The sequence below is a fragment of the Garra rufa genome, chromosome 9 (assembly GCF_049309525.1).
Source record: "Garra rufa chromosome 9, GarRuf1.0, whole genome shotgun sequence".
In the NCBI taxonomy this organism is placed as follows: Eukaryota; Metazoa; Chordata; class Actinopteri; order Cypriniformes; family Cyprinidae; genus Garra; species Garra rufa.
In genome coordinates, this window is record NC_133369.1 from 36,460,262 (window position 1) to 36,473,553 (window position 13,292).

Genomic DNA, 13,292 nt, shown 5'->3' on the forward strand with positions numbered 1-13,292 from the left:
GGGGTTCCTGTGTATGCAGGTTATTTAAGGTGTTTCAACTCTTCACATGTCTCAAATGTACTTAGTCTACCCTACAGGCTGCCAAAAGTTACAATAAATCAAGGAGAAGAGTGCAAAAAACTGTCTGAGGAACAAAAAGCGTTGAGCATTGTTGTGGTTGACCAAACTGAACCAGTATTTCCAGGGCAAGAATCGTAACAACATTTGCATTTGTTCTTATAATTTCCAGTCAGGTAGGTGAAATACTAGGCTATCTAATATTATTACTGCTCATACGTATCTTTATTAACTTTAGTTTGTCAAAATATTCTGCTCATTTCTGTCTACTAAGTCCTTCTCCATATGATTCAGCAGCTTCCACATGTTTTTTCCATGGTTTAGACAGCATAAATTAGCAGAACAATGTATTTAGTAGTACATTAACCGTGCAATCCACGCTGTTATTTGACCAAATCCTGACATAAGTGCAAACCTTATATTGAATATGATGTGACTTACGCCTTTTCAACATATAAGATTCAGAGTAAATGTGTGCTTATATACTTTTTGTAGATACTTTAAATTTATTACTTTACAATAAATGAATCCCAAATGGTTTGGTTTGACGTTACAGCTTTTAAACTTTTGGCAAATTTCTGTTCTGGGCTTACAAATTTGATGTCATGACTGGGCAACACATTAATGAATAAAAATGCTCATTTAGAAGGGTGGAGTCTTGTACAAATACAACTAAACTGCATGTTTATGAATATATTTTCTAGAAGAGTTTGTGGCCAGGTGTTGTGAGATTCTTTCTGAAACAGCCTCTGTTGCTGCTTGTGCGTTTAATACGTTTTCCTGTCAAAGCTTCAACATCTAGGGACAAATCCCAGAGCGAAGTGTTACATTTCCACCACAGCTTGTGTTTGATGGTCCAAAGAGAGAGTTGATAGCCACTTGGCATGCATTTTGATTCCTCATGTACATATTCATACACACACACACACACACACAGTGAGTGAACAGTTGAGAGTAATCTCCAAAGAGAGGTGCATATAGATTCAAGTTGATGCACAAGAAACGTTATTAAAATACCATGAGAAAATGTTTATTCAGTAGTGTTTTTTTTATGAAATACAATACTGTTTCTGTATCTGTGACATTACCACTCATCACATTTCTCCAGTTCCAGCTTTTAACATCATCCCGATGCACAAATGTCCTCAAATCCCTGTAGAACTGTTTCAGAACAGTAGGCACTTCAAGGGCTTCTAAAACATTTGTGAATATACATTTTCATAGATTTTTGAACTAACATATTACATATAATATGTAGTATATAAATAATTATATTCTATAAATTATTGTATATTAACATATACAGAGACGTCGTCGACTCTAAATGGTCAGGTCTTGAAAAGAAACAATGGAAATGCACATGAAAAGAAGAGGAAAAATGAGCAGATGTGATTCACGTTATTAATCACCGTCACTGTTAACAACACTGTTTGAGTCTTTGGAAGGTCAGAGACATTCAGCAGAATATGCTCGAGTCAGAAATCTTTGCAAAGCTGCTTCCGCATGAGGAATAATATTATCAAATCAAGAAAAATGGCCTTCATTAGGGTTCCAGTCAACAGTGAATGCTGAAAATCTGTTGATTGAGAACAGCGTGGGCGTAAAAATCAGTAATACTGACGACTTATACTGGGTAAATGATGTTAACCTGTCATGGAAGATTCATTCTTGGTCTCTTACACTTGTTCATAATGAAGACTGAATTCATGTGAAAAAAATCCATATCTTATTCAAATTTTTTTTCTTCCAAGCGCTGAGTAAGAGGGTATCAAATAGCTTTGTGGAAAAACTAAATGTTCTTGACCTTGATAAGCTTTTGTGCAAAGCAAACTTTTATAATGGTTAAAGTAATTTAAGTAAATTACTGCAGTGCTATGAATAGTGATCTCGCAGACTTTTAGTCAAGTCCAGTCGGATTTTTCTGAGAGACTTAACCTGCATGTGTTTGACATGAAAAGAGAGAGAATAAAGGAGTACACGTATAGATCGATGTGTTCTTGGCTTCAGGCAAACTAGAATTTGAACTTTCAGGGACTTAACACTGTACCAGCTACATTAGAAACATGAAATATAACAAAATACATTTAAACATTCTGAAAATTTGTGTTATCTTTGTATGATTTGATGTCGGACAGACGGCAACACAAACATTCATTTTGACCGAAGAACAGAATGGCACAAGCCCAGTGAGAAAAACCCTTTACAAAAATGACGAGATGAAAATGATGTTACTAATAAAGTCCACACTGAGATAAGTTACTCCAATGTAATCAGTGGAAAATTAAAGGTATCAGATATAACCCAGGATTTACTCCCTGGAATTGTCTTGTTCTTTAATTAAAACGTACCTCTACTGTTACAAAGTAGTCAATGACTAAAACCTGTGAGCAATGATTTACCTTCATACACTGACAACAATTGTTTTCAAAAACCAAACAATCTTTGATGTTTTTGATCCCAAAAAAGAAAATACAAGCCACGGTTGGCTTTGTGAAGCAAAATTACATTTTTGTTACATTTTTAAATAAGTAAAGGTTCCCCGTAAAAAAAATCCCCTCGATGTGCTACCGATCCGCCGTTAAACTCTTGGAGAGGAGTTGGTTGTCATAACGATGTTACTGTTGGCAATGATTGGTCGTTCAGGCGTAGAACTCTTTACTCGGAGCCTTCTGATAGGCCGAGCTGGGGGGCTTGCGCTCTCCAAGGTCATAGCTCCCCTCGTCCTTCTTTCTCATACGGTACACCAGCAGGAGGATGAGGAAGATGGCAAACAGGAAGCCGATCACTCCGCCAGCTATAACCGCTGCATCGAGAAAAATGTCAACATGTCAAAAAAATAATATTGTTTATGAAAATAATATCTAACACTAAAAAAGAGACAACAATGGTTTGTCTGAGTACAGACTTTATGGAAAATTGTACTTTTTTTCAAATTCAAAAGGAAAAACGATGACAAATCTTGTTACAAATGTTTAATCTTAACACATTTAAAGGTCCCATATTGTCAAAATCGAAATTTCCTGTTTTGTTTTTTTCATGATAATTGAGGTCTAGGGGCTATGTAACTACCATATGAGTTTCAAAACAATCAATCCACAGTAAAATGCAGACAGCCTGCTTAAAGTAGCTGTTCCTTTTCACGAGCCGCTGTGACTTCCGTAAAAATGTGACGTCCGATCTACTCAGTCACCGCCCCGAGTCCCACCCTCCTTTTGTCAAACCCCAAAAACATCACGTCCATTCCACTGCTAAGCAACAACACGGAAACAAGTCGAGAAAACCCTGTTCAGTGATAGATGTCGAAACTACATCATTGCACAGGCTTCCATACAACGTTAATATTTGGAGACCAGTGGCACGTCAACTTCAGCCTCTTTCACACAGCCATTCCGGAAAATACACGGATAATATGTCCCATGATTTGTTCCGGATTTGTTTAATTTGGTTCATTCAGTTGTTTTCCAGAATCTGTGTGTGCTTTACACACTACCCATAAAGACATGTGACATTCGGATGTGAGATGTAATGCGACGCGTACATTCACTAAACTGAAACTAACCTGATGAACAATCTGTGCTTAGGCATCATTGCTAAAATGGTAAAATTTTAAATATTGAGTACTAAAAAAACATAATTGTTTTAAGTTCTAAGGCAAATGTACAAAGTAGAATTTAGATTTTTAGATAATTGATTTTTAGATAATTAATTTTTAGACCTTTTTTGATTTTAAGATCATTTAAAACGTCTGGACTGAGGCATTATAGCAAATTAATATTTAAAAATGGTGAAATTGTACAAATACAAAATACAAAATAAAAAGATAAATAATTCATTTTTGTTTAATCTAAATGTTTTTTTTGTGACATTTAAATTTTTAAAACTTTTTTTATTTTAAGATAATCTGAAAGGTCTGGACCGAGGACAAGCCCAAAATAGAGGCATTATAGCACATTACCATTTAAATTTAATTTATGGTAAAACTGTACAGATAAATCGTAAATAAATTAATAAATTCATAAATAAACAAACAAAAAAAAACTTAATGGTATTAAATTTTAAGGCAAATGTGAAAAGTAAAATTTTGTTTTTTTAAGATAATCTGAAAGCTCTGGACCGAGGACAAGCCTAAAATAGAGACATTATAGCACATTGACATTTAAAAATGGTACAACTGAACAAATAAATCATAAATAAATGAATAAATAAACTTAAAACCAAAACTTAATTGTATTAAGTTCTAAGGCAAATGTGCAAAGTAAAATTGTGTTTTTTTAAGAGAATTGATTTTTTTTAGATTTGTTTTATTTTAAGATCATTTGAAAGGTCTAGAGTCTAGACCAAAGACAAGCCCAAAATAGAGGCATTATAGCAAATTAACATTTACATTTTTTTTTAATTGTACACATAAATACTAAAAACAAACAAACAAACAAAAAACTTAAAACTAAAACTTAATTGTTTTAATTTCTAAGGCAAATGTGCAAAGTGGAATTGATTTTTATGATTTTTAGATAATTGTTTTTTAGATTTTTAGATAAATACATTTTTATTTTAAGATCATTTGAAAGGTCTAGACCGAGGACAAGCCCAAAATAGAGGCATTATAGCAAATTAACATTTAAATACTCTACAAAATGAAAAAAGTGATTAAAGATACAAATTAAAACTATAATAATTGATGAAAATTGCATTTCTAATGCATTTCCTTCTTCAAAACCTTAATAGGGGACTAAAAGGTTCCCCTAATTGAAGAATCACTCTTCTGCGTGTTGTTCGTTTTGAACATACCTGCCAGCACTTCTGTCCTTTGGAAGAGATTTTCTGTGCGAACCTCATGAAGCGGGTCAGCATCTTGTACAACGCTCGGTGAGCTGGTGGCTTCAACAGTGACCTGAGGCTTTTCTGTCTGATAGTCAGAGATCTAAAAAACAGAGAGAGAGGCAGAAAGAGAAAGACACCTTAACATTGAAATTGCTGACACAAAAAACAGTTCAGCTTGTAGATAGTGTCAGAAAAAGTGAAGAGATTCAATAACAAGATTGAAGGATAAAACATAACAGTGATGTTCAGTAAAACTGTGAGAGACAGCAGGTCAGTGTAAGCGTCAAAAAGGGGCAATATCAAAAGTATCACAAGTTGTCACAGTTTTGCAGCCTGTGCAGGTTTACGGAGCAGTGGGAGTCAGCAAAAGCTTTGATAGTGTCAGAATCAGTATGACTGAAATGGGCGAGCAATCGCACCTCTGGTCCCATGTCTGAGTCGATGAATGTGTCTATGCTGATTTTGTCCTGCTCTTTGGAAATGGAGGAATCCAAGCTGGGGCTGCTGCTGTAGACAGGCTCCTGAGTCGAACCTGCGTTCAATTCTGGGTACCGCACAATTACCGTGGAAGTGTCTTCATCATCATCTGTTTCACTGGAACCTAAAGAGACGTGTGAGAAATAAAAAAAAAAATCAGATGAGAATACAATAAAAGAGATATTCTTAAATTTCATACATTTGATTGGCCAAATCCTATCTCTAATTTATTCTGCAGGCTACACTTAAAGGATAACTGTTGCCAAAATGCAACCTGGGCTGTTTTTTTTTTACTGTAAATGAGACAAACTTATATCTAAAAGCATAATTACGACAAACGAGCCGTTTTTGAGATTGACCATGATTTAGTTTTGTGGTCAGTGGCCGGTGAATGGGAGTACTAGGGGCATACATTTGAGCGCATCAAAATCGATATTTTTACAACACTAAGAAGGCTCGACACACCATGACACTTTGCTCGAAGTATCGCCTGGGTCTCTACACATGAACTCGAGCATTGAGAACATTGTTCGTGTACACACAGTTTACTAAAAAGAAAGGTTTTGAACAACTCACTTTCACTGTTTGAGTTTCCGCTCGCGGCCGTCTTGCCAGTCAAGAGGTGTACACAACTCCGTGTACACAAACAATGTTCTCAATGCTCGAGTTCATGTGTAGAGACCCAGGCAATACTTCGAGCAAAGTGTCATGGTGTGTCGTGCCTTCTTAGTGTTGTAAAAATATCGATTTTGATGCGCTCAAATGTATGCCCCTAGTACTCCCATTCACCGGCCACTGACCACAAAACTAAATCATGGTCAATCTCAAAAACGGCTCGTTTGTCGTAACTATGCTTTTAGATATAAGTTTGTCTCGTTTACAGTAAAAAAACAGCCCAGGTTGCCTTTTGGCAACAGTTATCCTTTAAGTCATTGGAATTATTTACTACTAGGGGAAACTAGAGAAAAACATTTCAGGATTTATCTCCATATAATGGACTTCTATGGTGCCCCGCGGGTTTGAACTTCCAAAATGTGGTTTAATTGCAGTTTCAAAGGGCTCTAAATAATCCCAGTCGAGAAAGAAGTGTCTTATCTAACAAAACGATCAGTTATTTTCTAAAAAAAAAATACAATTTATATACTTTTTAACCTCAAACGTTTGTGTTGTCTAGCTTTATGTGAACTGTGTATTTTGATTCAAGACAGTTAGGTTATGTCAAAAAACTCCCATCTTATTTTCTCCTCCAATTTGAAAATAGTCCTACATTGCTGTTTTACCTTTTTTTTTGTAAAGGGGGTTTGACCGTCTTTGCATGTTCACTTTTTAAACACTGGGTCGGTACTTCTGCAGCGACGTAGGATGATTTTGAAGTTGGAAGAGTAAATGAGATGGGTGTTTTTTGACCTTAACTGTCATGAACCGGAATACACACCTCAAAGAGTACAAAGAGAGCTAGACAATACGAGCATTTGAGGTTAAGAAGTACAGAAATGGTCAATTTTTTAGAAAATAACTAATCGTTTTGCTAGAAAAGACCTTTCTTCCTGGCCTGGGATCATTTAGAGCCCTTTGAAGCTGCATTTAAACTGCATTTTGAAAGTTCAGACTCGGAGCACCATAGAAGTCTACTATATGGAGAGAAATCCTAAAATGTTTTCTTTAAAAAACATAATTTCTTTACGACTGAAGAAAGAAAGACTTGAACACCATGGATGACAAAGGTGAGTACATTTTTTTTTCTTCTTTTTTTCTGATAGTATAAGTATCTGATAGTGTAAGCTTATTTAAACTAAGAAAATGTCACTGGGACATGAAGTTACATTTGATTTTTTTAAAAAAAAGCTTGAGCACACCACTGTACAGTATATATGAAGTAGATTTTCTCCCTCTGTTAAAATCGAGGGGTCGAGGGACTGACGATATAAATTTCCCTCGTTGACTTCATGACGTGAAACGCACTTCAAAATGGCAGCATGGATTTCCTCAAGGGGAAGTGCTTAGGGAAGTTTGTAAGTGTGTGTCTAACAGTGAAGTGGAAAACAGCCTAGTTCAAAAACATTGACTCATTAATGATCAAACTAAGTGACTGTCTTCATGAGAGAGTCACTGAATAATTTACTCAACCATTTCATTCTGAAATGAAACTTTTGTCTATTGCTCAGGGATGCACAACAGTAATCAATCTGGCACAGCAATTAAAAAGTAATCTCGAAAAGTATTCTCCCAGCTTCATAAAATTACAGTTGAACCACTGATGACACATGGACTATTTTAACAATGTCTTTACTACCTTTCTGGGCCTTGAATGTGGTTGTTGCTGTCTATACAGGGTCAGAAAGCTCTCGGATTTCATCAAATATCTTAATTTGTGTTCTGAAGATGAACGAAGGTCTTACTGTTTTGGAACGACATCAGGGTGAGTAAATATTGAGAGAATTTTCAATTTTTAGGTTAACTCTCTCTTTAAAATACTTATAGGCCTATGTTTTGTGGTATCTTCATCTTCCTCTGGAAGTTTTATGCTAATATCTATTCACACAGAATGTGTTTTTGTGTTCCTCTGTGCTGATTTTACATGTGCCAGATGGACATGTTTGACCGCTGTGGACACACTTTGCATATTTTGCAGCATTTTGCACGTTCGAAAAACACAGTTTTACAGTTCAACATTTAAAAAGGCATCTCTAGACCTTGTGTTCTTTTCACTCCACTACCCTGCATCTCACTTTCTTAAATGCAAAAATGCATTCTGTTGGAATTGCCCCTAAGCAGCATGTCTGGTAAACCTGAAACCAGCCGGATCATACAGGGTTCTCTCAAGATGATTATACATTAAAGTCATTTGTAAGTCAATTTTGAAAATACCAGGTGTTGCACGTCTACGACATCCCATTGGCCTGAGCTTTAGTTAACATGTTCCATGCTTCCCTCTTTCTTGGACTTTCAGTTCTGTTTAAATATAACCTTAGAGAATGGGAATGCAAGATCAGCGCTATTGTGCTTAATGTGTTTCCAAGAGAGACAGATGAAATATATAAAATGTATAAATATTTTAACCGTTCTCTCCATTTTGCACTGTAATTGTGCCAGGTACAAGGCACTGTGGTACAGCAGTAAGAGGTAGAGAAATGACTTATTAATAATGCAGAGTTTCTGTATGGAGCAGACATCTGCTGAGTGACCATGGTGGTCTTGGCTGACCGCGTTTGACTGCAGGTGAAACATCTGTCTGCTCACAAGGTGGGCAGCATTGTCTAGCAACCACCTAGCAACCCTTCTATTAACAACACATTAAACAACCTTTAGACACAACAACCTACTCTGTAGGTTAATTATAAATACTTAATTAAATGATTATTTTTTTCAATGCCACACTAGTATAATAACTAAAATATGCAGCTTTTAAAACGCTTTAATAGCATCATTTGTCTTTAATAATTATAGAATAAACATTACTACTCTAACCAGACTAGACTTTTCCAAGTGTTATTCGCTGGCACAGTGCAAGGGTGTTCTGGGTGGTTGCCAGGGCATTTATATGTGGCTGCTGAGTGGTTTTCAGTGGATTGCCTACAGATGGCTACTTCCTGGACCAAGTCAAAACAGCCGTTCCATGGGTTTCTATGGCCCTGTTACAAATGGCACATTTAGTTTGCACTTGTGGATTTGTGTTGTCAGTTTTATTTGTCATTTTAGGTTTCAGAAGGGTCTAAAGCGGACTACTACCCAACATTAGTGCCATTATGTCACCAAAATGTGGACTTTGAGAAGGAACACAAGGCCTTAGGCCAACCAGTCATTTTGAGACTAAAGGTACTTGCACACTGAGTATGAAATTTCTGCAGGCGTTTTTTTGTATTCATCAAAATTCGTGATGCACAGAATGTCGTAGTGGCTCAAAATTGTCAAAACACCTCTCAAAATGCTTGCTACGACTGATCAGAAAGTTTTGGAGGCAGTGTGTAAATGTGATTGACACAACGTGAGGAGTCATCGGATGCCTCTTTGTAAGTGACTTTGGATAAAAGTGTCTGCTAAATGTCTAAATGTAAATGTAAATATGTTTAAATGGTGGTGTCTGCTAAATGTCTAAATGTAAATGTAAATATGTTTAAATGGTGGTGGTGTTTGATATATGTGACCCTGGACCACAAAACCAGTCATAAGGTTAAATTTGACAAAACTGAGATTTATACATCATATGAAAGCTCAATAAATAAGCTTTCTATTGATGCATGGTTTATTAGGATAGGACAATATTTGACTGAGATACATCTATTTGAAATCAGAAATCTGAGGATGCAAAAAAATAAAAAAGACTGAGAAAATCACCTTTAAAGTTGTCCAAATTAGGTTCTTAACAATGCATATTACAAATCAAAAATTACATTTTGATATGTTTACAGTAGGAATTTTACAAAAAATCTTCATGGAACATGAACTTTACTTAATTTCTTAATGATTTTTGGCATAAAAGAAAAATCAAAAATTTTGACCCATGCAATGTATTTTTGGCTATTGCTACAAATATACCCCAGCGACTTAAGACTGGTTTTGTGGTCCAGGGTCACATATTTTTGTTTTATTGTAATGTGTGTACGTGTTGCATGAACCACATTTTTGTGGCTATTAATATGTTTAAATTAAACAGAAAAGAGGCAATGCTGTTTGATATAATATTTTGTTTCATTGTAATGTATGTATGTTCCCTCAACTACATTTCTGCAGCTATTGATATGTTTAAATGAAAACAAAAAGAGGCAGTGGTGTTTGATATCATATTTCGTCTTAATGTAAATACAGTGAGGAAAATTGCAGTAGCTAAGGCGTAGTGACTGACATTATCAAGTATGCTGTTCAGTTTGCAGAATTACTGGACTTGCAGACTTTCTGTGCCGCGCACAGTCCTATGTCACCAGACTATTTGTCTAATCTTCATTGTACTTTAGACCGTGATGGAAAAGCAGACAGCAACAGGTCTAGGGGAAAAAATGTTCCTGGGAAAAAAAAGTTCCTAGGACAAATTGTTCCTGGTAATTTCAGTGGAAAAGTGGCTAAAGTCTCTTGAGAATAAAGGAATAGAATAGAGATAGGCTATTTTAGAATCAGTGGGAGTTACACAATCCTTACCAGATCCTGAACCAGAAGTGAAGTCATCATCATCTAAAGGGTAGTCACCAGACTGCTGGTCATCCAAATAGATGTCATCAGTTGAGGCAGGGGACTGACCAGACACCAGTACCTGCACAGGTAAACACAAGCAGAACGTTTAGAGCCAAAACATCCAATTTCATCAGAAAACTATTTGAAATTCTAGTCAATTTTCTTCAAAGAAAAAATGTTTAGTCAATCTCATACATACCAAATGATCTCAAAGAAATCTTCACAGTTACAGAAAAAAAGTGAAATGTACACCACTTAAGTATCATTAACATATCAAACAAAACCTTTTTTTCCATTTCTAAACAACACAGAAGAAATCTTGGCTGATTGTGTTTTATGCCGAAGACATAAACAACAAAAACGCCTGCCCAAGGTTCGTCCCACTTCTGTTTCCCTGGAAACTACCTCAAAGGAAAGTAATGTTTGATTCCGCTCCTCAGGAGAAAACTCTCTGAAAGCTCTCTGACCCACTAAAACGGCGCTAAAACCAATCTTAAAGTCAGCATCTGTCATTTCTCCACACATTGTGGAGGTAACAAAAGGTTTATCGCTCTGAAGTAATACTTCAAGGTTGAGGGGGGCGCAAACGGACAGACACGGTCTAGCAAACAAATGCAAGAGGCTATCATTGTTGTTGAGAGAGGGGCAGATGGACCAATGTGTATTTCCAAAACCTATGACCCTTTCTTTTTTGCCGTGTTGGTAGGGCTGGGCGATTTGGCCTAAAATCAAAATCTCGATTAATTGAACATTTTAACTCGATTACGATTAATGAACGATTATTTTATTTATTAATAAAATTATATTTAATTATATTTATATAATATTTATTTTTTTGCCCTCATAGTTCACTGACAAGTAGGGATGCACCGAAATTAAAATTCTTGGCCGAAACCGAAAACCGAAAAAGAGGAAACCAAGGCCGAAAACCGAAACACCGAAAGAATTATGCCAATTATTAGTACCATTCCATTTATGGCTATGACTGTGTACTAATCTTACTAGAATCAAGGCATTGCAATTGCATACATTAACATTAAAGTTTCAAAGAATAAATCAATTATATTAATTTAAACAATTATTATCAATCAAGTATTTTATTACTTGACATATACATATATTTTACTGCCTTTGTTTAAATTGTTTAAATTTGTATAACATTATCTTCTGGATCCATCACATCATAGACTGTAAAAAAATTCACATTTACAACTCTACGCGTTTCTCTTCCAGCAGGAGGCGCTGTCAGACTGGTATACAAAGCAGCGCAACAAATGACTTTGAAACGTGCAGCGCTCAGATTTATTCAATGGATAGCCTTTTGAAGTTTCATCATTTCTTGTCTTTCAGTCCCCACATTTAACACCTGAAATCATAATTAATACTTTCTTAACCCCTAATAACACTGCAGTTTTCAATTAAAATTAAGAGCTTTATTTCAAGAACCGATTTTCTGAAACAAACCTTGCACAATATACGTTTCTTTTTATACGTTTCCCACCATATTCAGGGCACAAGGAAAATATTAGGGGACTAAATTAATATCAGCATATGAAGTATAATCGTCTCTCATTGTCTCTGAGAGAATGCACGTCAGATGCTGAAAATCAGTTTTCACTTTCATTTTAACATTGCGCAGTTTTCACGTTGCTTGTGTGATATCCATTGGCTCACCTCCATGGTTTAAAACATAAATATTAATAAAAATACAGTATGAAAAGACATATCTTTAAAATATTGTGACGTAACACCAACGTAAAGTTAATGTTTTTCACTCACTGAAAGCTACATCTGTCTCGATCTCTGCTCTTATCACTGCACACACGACTGCAGACACAACCCCTCTGGAAATTTCGGCAAAACTAGTTTTGCAAATCGCTATCCGTGGGTCTTTCCATACGTCCACACCGCAGACGTGTTGCTTCAGACAAGCACGTGCAGGCTGCGGTTTCTGTTTGTGTCAACATACTGTTTCGGCCGTGTTGTTTCGGTGATAAAAGTCTTTCGGCCGAAAACCGAAAATGCACTTTCAAAGTAGAAAATAAGCACTGTCTTCTAAACAAAATTACTCTTGTATATCCTGTAAATTTTTTAAGCTCTCCATGGACATGTCGGCGGAATAACGTAATGTAACGGAGCGGGGTCACGTGACTCCACACACGGTACTGTTTTTAAAGGGAAAGTAATCGAAATAATCGACCTGGAAACATTTGATCGATTATAGGTTCTGAATGTCGATTTCGATTATTTTTCGATTAATCGCCCAGCCCTACGTGTTGGTATCACATCCTTCAGTGACCTTGCCATCTCCCATTCATGCTCGCTCGGGCTCAGCCGTCTCTGATCTTTTCCATCCATATTAACCCCTTGGCAAATCACAATGCGCCACCAGGACCAACCGTCACAATAAGAGTGAGCCACGCTTTGTGCACCTATGTGTGATTGTATTTCTTATTTTGTGGAGGGCAAACAATGAAATGAAGCTGTGATATTGTCTGTAAATGTGTGTGTATTTGATTAAAGTCTACAAGAGCGTCAATGGATCCGACAATGAGATTGGATAATACTTCGAGCACCTTTGTGTGTAATCTGAATCCTCCTATTCACCCGGATGATAAATAATGGCACTCAGGTGATAAGGTTCAATTTTATAGCGGTCACTCATGCGGGATAAAAACCCAGAAAGAACGAAGGGGTTGAATTCAAAGCCTGTACAATAACAGGAGGCTGGAGCGAGTGCTGTTTTCAGAGGCACTGAGGGGGAGATTAAA

The 13,292-nt window shown here is 36.3% G+C and overlaps 1 protein-coding gene across 1 annotated transcript in view; it reads right to left on the reverse strand.

The window, feature by feature from the left end:
- Positions 1-1,062: 1,062 nt before the first annotated feature.
- The window catches only part of LOC141342699 (syndecan-2-A-like), a 47,770-nt gene continuing 35,540 nt past the window's right edge, over positions 1,063-13,292 (reverse strand). The window contains exons 2-5 of the mRNA XM_073847204.1: positions 10,489-10,600; positions 5,298-5,479; positions 4,846-4,978; positions 1,063-2,860 (exon numbers count right to left, since the gene is read on the reverse strand). Of these exons, the coding sequence (XP_073703305.1) occupies positions 2,697-2,860; positions 4,846-4,978; positions 5,298-5,479; positions 10,489-10,600 (591 nt within the window). The 3' untranslated portion in view covers positions 1,063-2,696. The remainder of the gene's footprint in view (positions 2,861-4,845; positions 4,979-5,297; positions 5,480-10,488; positions 10,601-13,292) is intronic.